The sequence below is a fragment of the Cricetulus griseus genome, chromosome 8, assembly GCF_003668045.3.
Source record: "Cricetulus griseus strain 17A/GY chromosome 8, alternate assembly CriGri-PICRH-1.0, whole genome shotgun sequence".
Classification (NCBI taxonomy): Eukaryota; Metazoa; Chordata; class Mammalia; order Rodentia; family Cricetidae; genus Cricetulus; species Cricetulus griseus.
The window spans coordinates 28915918-28926479 of record NC_048601.1 but is presented as its reverse complement, the minus strand read 5'-3'; the positions used below and the strand labels follow the sequence as shown (position 1 = coordinate 28926479).

Here is a 10562-nt window from a genome sequence, read left to right as displayed (position 1 = left end):
TTACAATTGATTAAAGATTAAAATAAATTTGCATACTAATGAGATGGATATGCCTAGTTTTTCACAAGGAATTAGATCTTGGCTGAATATTTAATGATGTAGGACACAGCATCTACAATGTTCTTCAGAGCTGATTGATATTCTGGTTTTATAATCATCGATGCTAAGAATGCCTCTTTGAATAAATAGCATAAATACATAGTATAACATGACAGAAGTATGTCTAGGCCATTTCAGGAATTGTTGGAAATTGTTTCTTTATCTCAATCCAAAAGTTACTGAACAGCATGTGTGTGTGTGAATGTGTGTATGGGTGTGTGTGCATGCTCTCGGGGGCGCATGCACACACACACACGTGCACATGCTCACACATATGCCTGTGTGTACATGTGGAGGTGCTATCACCTGTGTAATTGAATGTGGTGAGCTGGAGTTACAGATGGGGGTCACCCCAGGTTTTACATGCACCCTAGGGCTCCAAACTCAGATCCTCGTCCTTGTACAGCAAGTATGTTACTGATTAACACCCCAGCTCCCAAGTGAATGATTTATGTCTGAAACTCAAGTCAGCAATTCAAACAGAATTTTTTAAGATCAAACACTCTAACACAATGCAACCCAAAATTATACTAATTTGACCCTTACATACTGAAGGATGACAGTGGGAAAATATTAAAAAGTCTTTGTTTTCTGCAATTCGACTATTATGTTCCAACAACACAGGACACTTTGTGTGTACAGCAAAAACAAGCAAACAAAACCCCGTGGTTCATGACATTAAATAGTCTGGAATCTGAGCTACATTCCATGCTGGGAAGGCATGCGCAGTACAGCGTGCACAAGTATGTTCAGAACAGAGGTGTTGTGAAGTCACGAGATGCAACACTGGTGAGCCCTGCCTGGAACACCTCCGATTCATCGATTTTGCATTAGTACAAAAAATGTTATTACATTTTGTTTATTGCACCTGTCAGGGGAGGAGGAACACATGCATGCCACATTGTGAATGTGGATGTCAACTTTTGGAAGTCAGTTTTCTTCTGTCACACGGGTCCCAGGAATGGCACTCAGGTTGTCAGGTTTGCCTGCCAGTGCCCTTGCCAGCTAAGCCAACTCACCTGCCCTTGAGTTATTTTTTGATCATTGTGTGTTCAGAAACTCTAATTGTTCTCAAAGGTCTGTCACCGGCGCATTCAAGGGCAGGAAGTTGTGTGGACTTGAGACCCACAGCTTAAGAACTGGGGATCAGAAGGATCAAGGAGACATGGATGTGATAATTCATACTGCAGTTGTTGGATGCACACGGCTTCCCTGGCAGGGGTGAGGCCAGAGTTCATGTGCAGAGATGAGCTTGGTGGAGGTCCCAGGAAAGGAGTGCTAGGTGTCCTGGCTTCATTTTTCTTTCCTTTTGTTGGTAAGCTCCTCTTAAGTTCTGGCTGGGCCCCTGACAGTGTGTCGTCAGAGATGCAGACTCTGAGTTGTGTGTTGCAGAGAATAGAAACACACTCTGCTTTCCAGTTTTCCCTCTTGCTGGCTGGTGACCGGACCTGCAGCAGTCATGTTGAATCATGAAACAGACCCTACGTACAAACAAGTGCAGAGGGTAAAGAGAGGATCTGGCTCCCTTATAATCTGCCTTATTAGTTGGATCCTCGACAGCCAGGGTGATTTAAAGAGCTTCTGAAGGCATGGCTTCAAGAAGGAATGGTTATTTGGGACTTGCCGCACCTATCTTAAGTAGTGCAGAGGGTTTCCCGGTTGCAGCCTAGGGTCTGAGCTTGGAAAGATCCAAGAGCTTCCCCACTCTGAACTTCAGCCTTTTCCTGTGTAAATAAAATGGTGAAGATGCCAGTTTATACAGACATCAGGCATGGCAGTGGCTGCAGTTTCACTCCTACCCAATGCCCTGATTGGCCAAAATTGAGAAATAAATGCTCCAATGTCCAGATGGCACAGGAGCTGGCACCGTACAAAGCAGAAGCACTCTGATCATCTCAGAGTTCAGGCCTTATCTCTGAAACTGGAGCAACCCCAGGGTGGGAGGAGAAGGTTCCAGAAGAATAGCAGCAGCCCAGCCCCGGCCCCACAGAGAAGTCAGGAGGTTGGCAGAGGACACTGCTTCTGCCAACAGTCTCCCTAACTTGCTATCATCTCCCTGTCAAGTGGCAAACCCATCGGAGAATTTTTAGATCTCTGAGTTTTTCCCAAACTTCCTTCCCAACACAAAACGGGCTCCTGGCACAGCCTGGGAGCAGGGTTTCAGCAAAGCTCGTGGGAATGTTTACACCACAGAGTCTCTGCATTTCTCAGCTCTTGGAAATGCCCCACAAATGGATCAAAATTGCAGCCCCCATTTGTGCCAGCTCCGTTTGCCTCTTTGCCTCCCTGTAGCCCTTTCCCTGTCTAGCACTGGGCCAGAGGCAATTTACAGATCTCTGTTCACTCAGTGGAGCCACAAAACCACAGCAGCAAGTCTGGAGGGCCTACTGTGTACCACTGTTGGGCTTGGTGCCAGAGACGGCCCCCCTCCACCTTAGCGCTCAAGAGTCAGTCAGGGGCCCATAAGTTACAGATGTGACTCAGAGCACTGGAGGCTTCAGAGTTGGTGACTGATCTAGGGGTCGGAGGTAGCATTCCTAAGCAAGCCTTACTTACCTGTGCGAGTAAGACTTATTTCAACCTTGTGCTGTGTGACAAACACCCTCAGAATTCACAGCTTAAAACCACAAATCACATACCTTTTTTTCTAGCTCAGGGACTAGCTGGGTGATTCTGCTGATGGGGATCCAGCTTGGACCATGTTTTCTGGGATCCTTCAAGCATCCATGGTCAAGTGAGGGATTGGCTGATAACTGGCTGGTGGCTGGGTGACAAGTGACAGGGTCATGGGTCTCGGCACCCAACAGATTAGCCAGGGCTTGCTCCCATGGCAGTGGGATCAGGACAGCACCATTCCCACGGTATCTCACCAGCACAAGGCTAGCACTGATGTAGGGTTGAGCTCTACAAAGCTTTATTACGTGCGAGGACAGATAAGGGCAGAGACAGAAACTCTGGACTATCTGTACATGACATAGAAGAAACACAAAGTGTGATGTCTTCCTATTAGCTATAGCCCACTCAAAGGCCACATGGTGGGAATTTTAAAAAGTTTGTTACTAAAAGCTGAACCCAGAGTCTCAGGGATGCTAAGTCCCCACTCAACCACTAAGCCACAAACCAGCCCTAACTGCAGTGTGGCTGAATTATGGAATTCCAGGGAGAGGAGGGCACCAAGAACCTGATAGAAGAACTCAAACTTTTCCCCAAAGGAAGTAGGGAGCCATGGAAGGATCTAGAAATGAAGTGCTATCTGTTTTCACTGCAAAGAACTTTGAGGGCCACAGCCTCTCTCAAACCAGTCCTGTGATGATGGCGAGCTCCCTCTCTGGGTAAATCCCAGAAAATAAAGAGATCACACACAGAGGGAGAAGCATTAAGTCCACTTTAACCCACCCTCTAACCTCCCCTCCCCATGGGGTAATTGCTGACACCACACTGGCATGAGTCCTGGGATGATCTCAGAATGCCTCAGGGATGATCGCCTCGATTTCACAGCTGTGGACCATCCCATTGCCAGCAGGCCTCAATTGACTTAGCCTGTTTCTACCTGAAAAGACTGTAGTTTGCCTTGAATTTCTGCTGATAATGGGACAAAGTTCCTGTTTGTAAGTTCCTCTGTTTCTCCCCAGGGAGGGGGTAGGTGCTCCATGGGGCAAGTTCATCTTTGCCCCATGATATGTTGAACTGCATCTAAGATGTCCTCCCCATCAGCCTCTCCCAGTGCCTGTGTAGTTTCCAATTGTCCTTGACAGTCACTGTGAGAAATGCTTGTCTCATATTTCATATGAGAAATATTGACATTCAGCCAGGAGAGAGATAGTGCTTCTTTCAATCTGCTCTGTTTTATTTCTGTTTGGTTTGACTCTTTGAGTCAGGGGTTTGCTAGGGAGTTTGCCTCAAACTCCTGTCTTGTCATATATGCTATAGCATGTTTTACAGCAAGGGAACAAGTTACTCAGGCCTGTGTGATTCACTGAAAAGCTACTTCTCTTTTTCATTCTTCTAAATGACATAGCCCTTCCTAGGAGAGAGGTGAAGTGGCAAGGCTTAGGGAACCCCTTCCCAAGTCACAGCCCTTGCTGGGCAGCTGGCTGGCTCTGTCATCCTGGCCAGTGTTCCAGTATTTGGTAGTGTGATGGAAACAGTGACTTATGCCTGTCCCAATGTGAGTGTCTTTGAATGCCAAGGACACGGAGGCCATATGAGATCCTGCCCCAACCTCTCCCTGCATCTCAAACTGTAATATAATCCAAAACATCAGAACGACACAGAAAGGAGCCAACTGAGAGCCTTCCTGGTCCAGGGGAGGCTACTGCCTCCAAGAGATACCCTTCCCTGGACCCAATTGCTACTTTGTGGAAACAAAACAAAACAAAACAAAAACCCTGAGGCCAGCAGTTGTTTGGGAAGAGGGCAGACAGCCCCACACCCACTTGGTGGGATTAGGGTGCCCTTGTGGGCACCCCCACTACTCAAGTGTCCTCCATGCATCACCAGCACCACCAGCTAGGTGGGATACAGTCAGTGACTCTATGTCTTTATTTTCGCTTGGCCTCAGATCCCCGCAGGGCTGAGGCAGGGTGCTCTGTTAGGAGAGTGAGCCTTCCTCTCCAGGCCAGATTGGCTTCCGCTGCTCAGGTGGTGAGCCTGATGGCCATTGGTTCTCTGGCAGTGAGAGGTATTTAAGGCAAGAGGTTTGGCAGCTGCTACCTGAGTGAGTACCGGCCTGCCGCTGCCTGTGCCATGGCTCCTGGAAGTGTTTCCAGTGTTTCCTCCTCCTCTTCTCCCTCCAGGGACACATCACCTTCTGGAGTCTCTGAGCTCCCTAGGACTGACAAACAAGGTAAGCAGGGGAGTGGAAGTCTGTAGAGTTTAAACCAAGATCCCTGGAAGCCCGGTGACAAGAGCTGGGAAGGCGTAGAAGCTATAGAGTCTAGCTCTCATGGAAGGGGATGGCCCTGGTGGCACAGCTGAATGACCCCGTCTCCTGGTTGGGGACTCTCAATGAAGACACCAGGTGCGGACTGCCAGTGCCCTGCTATAGGAGTCCCTGGTGGCTGACTTTTTCTTTCTACTTGAAAACTTCTCTTTCTTTTGAGTCTGAATTTTGCACACCATTTTGATAGCATCATTTCTGAACTTAAATCATGCACCTGTGACTGGTAGGTTCCCCTCACGCCTCTCCCCCAATCCTCCTCTCCCTCGCAGCTTTTCAAAAGAAACAACCCATCTCAAAAGATTCCTGTATGGCCTGGTTCCCCCATGTTCAGCATGCAGTGACCTTTGGTCACCATGTGTGTTCATCAATGCCACAACCTGTTTTAGAACTCCGTCATTTTCTAAGAAGAGAAATAGCTGAGCTGTAGCTATTAGCAATCACTCCCCAGCCTCACTCCACCTGTGTCTGTGGGCGCTCATCCCATATACAGCTTTGTGACTGGCTTTTTCATTTGCTTATATTTAGAAGCACTTCCTGTCATAACAGCTTACATATCAGTCCTCTTTATGGCCATGTAGTATTCCAGTGTGTCTACACATCATGCATGGTCACAGGCATTTGGATTGCTTCCCTGTTTGGGCTGTCGGGAATAAACTCATGCACACTGCCAGCGGGCTAGGGACGGAGCCCAGGGCCTCCTGCTGACTCAGCAGAACTACCGCTAGGGCCCTGCCCATTCACCCTCATGCACCAGTCTTTACTTACATTTTCACTTTGGGGGGGGGGGCACATTCCTAGGAAGGTGATTGTTTTTACCTTTTCTTTTCCCAAAATGTTTCTTTTAAACATTAGAAAATTATTTGTGTGAGCTGGGCATGATGGCACACACTTGGGAGGTAGGCAGGTGGATCGGAGTTCAAAATCAACCTGGTTTACATAGTGAGTTCCAGGCCAGCGAGAGATACATAGTGAATTTCAGACCAAGGAGAGCTGCATGGCGAGATCTTGTCTCAATCCCCTTTCCCAATTACTAGTGTTTAGACATCCGCATATGGAGCGAGGTCAGAGGACGACTTTGTGGACTTTCTCTCCGTCCACTGTGCATTCCAGGGATTGGACTCAGGTCATCAGGCTTGGCAACAAGCTCTCCCTTATCGACTGAGCCAGTTTGTTGGCTCCTTTTATTTTTATTTTTATTATTCCATAAGTGAGGCCATTTTCAAGCAAGTATATATGTAATTTGATTGTGAGCGTATTCCCCTGAATCCTCTTCTGTACACTCTTATTCCCCCCCCACCCCCATTAATTCCCTTTGTTCCCCAGACAGTTTCACTTTCTACCTTCATTCCCTGTGTGGACACAAGGTTGTATATCTGCAGGGTCTAGGACCCACAGATGATGCTAATATCTGGTTAGACTGAGAACAAAGCAGGCTGGGAGCAACTGAGTCTCCCCCACCCATGTGCTTATCAAGTTCAGCCATCCTCAACTGTGGCTGCTTTTGCTCACCTACCGGGCTATCTCAGACACATGCCAGGCCCAGCATTTCAGCTGGAAATCATCCAGGGTTGATTTCCAAAGGATATGAACTTTTTTAAAAAAAGATTTTATTTATTATGTATACAACATTCTGCTTCCATGTATATCTGCACACCAGAAGAGGGCACCAGGTCTCATAACGGATGGTTGTGAGCCACCATGTGGTTGCTGGGAATTGAACTCAGGACCTACGGAAGAGCAGTCGGTGCTCTTAACCTCTGAGCCACCTCTCCAGCCCCAGGATATGAACTTTAAGTGATGTCAGGCCTAGGATGCAGCTCAGTTCTGGAGCACTTGCCTGGCATGGGTGCACAAAACCTTGGGTTGCGTCATGAACACTGTACAATCACATCGTAATCCCGCTGGCACACCCAAAATCAGAGCCATCATTAATGCTAATTTTCTCCCAGCATTTATGAATATTTGGTTGCTTTATTCCTTTGTCCAGTTGGCTTTTGTGTTTGTGTATATCTTTTGAGGTACCACCTCGTTCAGTAGCCCTAGGCTGGCCTGGAAACAACAATCTTCTCAGTGTTGGGAGTCCTGGAGTGACAGGTGTGTCCCCACCTTGCCTGGGTTGCCAGGGTAGTGGTTTTGAGTCCTGAGTTTGAACAGGACCCTGTGATGTTTGGCCCAGAGGTTGTTTTCCCAGTCTTTTTGTCCCCAGGGTCCTTGGTGCCTTTTCTTTTGCTGCCTTGTATGTGAGCTAAGCCAACATGGGTCTACTGAGATTCTTGGTTGCTTCTCTGAGCCCATGCAAAGCTGTAGCCACTTATGGGCAGCTCACCTTACCCAGCTTTGTCTCTTTGAAGAGAATGTTTTTCAAAAGGAGAGGAACTTGGTGAGCCTTGTAGGGCCAGTGGTCAGTGTAAAGCTTAAAAGACTGGCTACCAGTGACACTGGCAGCTGGTTCTTAGTGTGTGCTTTGCCTCATCACAAACAGGCCTTGATTGGGGTAGAGGGCAGTGTAGGTGATGCCCTGCTGTCTATCCTACAGGTCTACATCCCAGCAGAGTCCAATTAGGCCAACGGAACCCAACGATGCTCCGAATGGTGCTGGAGGCTCTGCAGGCCAGGGAGAAGCGCCAGGGCACATCAGTTGTAGCCATCAAGGTCTATATCCAACATAAGTACCCAACAGTGGATACCAGCCGCTTCAAGTACCTGTTGAAGCAGGCCCTGGACACTGGCATGCGTCGAGGCCTCCTTACCAGGCCTGCCAACTCCAAGGCCAAAGGAGCCACTGGCAGTTTCAAAGTGAGCTACAGACAAGGAGGGGAGGCCTTGGTGCAAGATTTAGATATCAGACCCTTAGCACATGCTGCTTCTCCCCACAGCTCACGCCTCCACAGCTCTTCTGCTGGTCCTCACTGTGTAGTCTGGGAAGCCTGCACAGTATCAGGGTCTGAGTATGGCTTACCCGTGTCTGCCACATAGCCACTGACCCATAGCTTCTAGAGGGGACTATGGGACAGTCTCTACTAACCACATGTGGTGCCTGTGGTTACTGGGATGCCCATCTCAGGAAGTCCCACCACTGAGGCCCAGGGAAACTCTGCTGGGGCCTGGTTGGAGTGTGGAAGGCAGGTGGTTCAACAGAGCTTCAGTCACAAAGGCCTGCAGGAAGCTGGGAACTGGGCCATATCCCCTCTCAGTCTGTATTCTTGGAGACATCAAGGAGATACGGTGCTTCAGAGAGCCAGGGCAGAGAGGGTGAGGGACAGTGAGGCTCGGGGTCAAGGTTGTAAGTAGAGGGCAGACTCAGACCCTTGGAAGTGAACGGTGGGGCACACCAGGGAAATGACAGATTAACACCAGGTGGAATGTCTGAGGACCACAAAGGTGCGTGTATTTCCCCTCTCATCCCACCACTTTCTTAGCCATGTTGTTGGGAACATGGCCATTTTGCTGTCATATGTGGGGTACAGGGATACCCAGAACTTCTGTTCTTACCCCCACCTCACTCTGTCTTTAGCTAGTTCCCAGGCCTAAGAAAAAGAGAACCTGTACCTCGATAGCCCGAAGGAGAGCCACAGATGCCAAGGAGACAGGCCCCAAGAAACCTAGGGAGCCGAAGACAGACCACACCAGCAAGGCCAAGGTGGAGGAGGTGGCTGTAAAACCAAGGCCGAGGAGGAAGGCTTGTCCCTGCCCAGCAGCCACCTTGGAGAAGGCACCTAAGAAAGCCAGCAAGGCAAAACTGGGAGAGGTCACAAAGGACCCCCTAAAACCAGACAAAGCCACACTGCCCCCACCTACTGCCAACAAGATAGGCCAGAATGTCAAACACAGTGGGAACAGGCATGGTAGGTGTGTGAATGGCTGGTAGGGACAGGAGTTGGCAGTGGCCACTGGGGAGGTTGGGAGGAGCTTCCCTCTCTAGGAAGCAAGCCTTGAGTTAGACCTTGATAAAGGGGGTGGTGGTGGTGGTGGATGGGATCCAGAGAGGCCAGGGCTCAGCACAGCCCCGAGGCAGGGTTAGGGAAGTCTTCCTGGAGGAGGCACCCCAGAGGCATCTGTTCTCAAAAGGAAGGTAGGGCTTTGGTAGAGCTGCAGGTGGTTGTCTGCTGTGCAGTCAGAAGTCCAAAGAGGTTTTGAGTAGCAGAGGGGAGTTAGGCTCACCTGAGGGCAGCGAGCAGCCTTGGGGGGGCTCTGGTAGGAAGCAGTGGAGAGAGTTCTAAAGACAACCAAGGAAGCTGGCCCACACGCTTATCCTAGCACTTGGGCTGTAGAGGCAGGAGGATCGGAAGTTCAAGACTACATCTTTAGGTTTATATCAAGTTTGAAATCAGCCTGGGATGCATGAGACTTTGTCTCAACCAAACCTACTCTTCTGCAAAAGATAAATAAACATAGAAGTACCGCCATCAGCAGGTAGGCAACAAAGCTGATTGTACGGGTCTGTCTGCTCCCTGCATGGGAGAGGCAGCCTGATTTCAATGATCCTATGTTGTGTAAGGACAGCATCTTGTCCAAATTGGGACCTGAGACTTGGGTAAAAGAGCTGGCCTAGGTCACATGGCCTTCAGTTGTCCAGGTGATGACCTGGGACCTAGGCAGGCTGGGACCTCTAGACCCTCTAGACCCTCTGCCTTTCACTACTCCCTCTTCCAGAGTCAGAGGCTCATGGGAAAACCAAAGATGTGTGGGAGAAATCAGAGCCCTCGGTCTGCAAGGTAGGTGCCTGTTGCCTCCTGGGTCCCAAGTCCTGCCAGGCTTTGTTTGTGGATTCTGGGAGGTGAGCTCAGGCCTTTGTGCTCTTGAAGTGAGCCATCTCCCCGCCACTGGGCTTGCTTTCTTACAGGTCCCGAAGAGTGCTGCTTCCCTCACCAAAAGGAAGATGACAGCCATGGCCCACACTAAGACAGTTGTTCAGGGGGCTAGGATGGTACATAAGACCAAAGCACCTGTCCCTCCCCAGGACATGGGACACAAAGCACAATCCACATCCAGGGTCAGGAAAACAAAGAGCCCTGAGGACCCCAAAAGGCCTGGGTTACCCCCCAAGATCTCATCCAAGGCTCCCAGCAAGAAGGCTGAGCCTGGTAACTAGGGCCAGGCTTGAGATGGCAACTCGAAGATTTTATCCCCTATCATAGTATTTATTTATCAATAAAACTTCTTTCTGTTCATACATTGATATATTGGACACTGGACTGTAAGTCGGGAAGGCCTAGAGGGGCAGAGGAGCCAGGGAGTGTGCAACTGTTGTCTTTAGAAAGAGCATCCTGGCTGCAGAATGGGGGATGGAGGACTTGAAGGGCTGGAGACCACTGAAAACTTCTTCCTGAGCTTGACTGTGGACAAGCCTCCACCCAGAGGGGCAGACTCTGGCTTGGAGGACCAGCACTGTTGTCTCCAAAGGAGCATAGTTCTGGCTGCAACTGTAGCTTATTTAGTGTGTGTAGATGTCTGTGTGTGTGTGTGTGTGTGTGTGTGTGTAGGTCAGATGACAATTTGAGAGGAGTCCTGCCTTGAGTTC

At 49.3% G+C, this 10562-nt stretch overlaps 1 protein-coding gene across 1 annotated transcript; it reads left to right on the top strand.

The window, feature by feature from the left end:
- The first annotated feature begins 4845 nt into the window (after positions 1-4845).
- LOC100772759 (histone H1.8) lies at positions 4846-10133 on the top strand. The gene is made up of 5 exons (XM_027429188.2): positions 4846-4945; positions 7578-7837; positions 8556-8886; positions 9695-9756; positions 9885-10133. Exons 1-5 carry the CDS (start codon positions 4846-4848, stop codon positions 10131-10133), a joined length of 1002 nt encoding a protein of 333 aa, XP_027284989.1.
- The last annotated feature ends 429 nt before the right edge of the window (positions 10134-10562 follow it).

Coding starts and splice junctions, on each gene's coding strand:
- LOC100772759 (XM_027429188.2), top strand. CDS start 4,846: ATGGCTCCTGGAAGTGTTTCCAGTGTTTCCTCCTCCTCTTCTCCCTCC. Junction 4,946..7,577: donor CCCTAGGACTGACAAACAAG/GTAAGCAGGGGA, acceptor TCTATCCTACAG/GTCTACATCCCAGCAGAGTC. Junction 9,757..9,884: donor CAGAGCCCTCGGTCTGCAAG/GTAGGTGCCTGT, acceptor GCTTTCTTACAG/GTCCCGAAGAGTGCTGCTTC.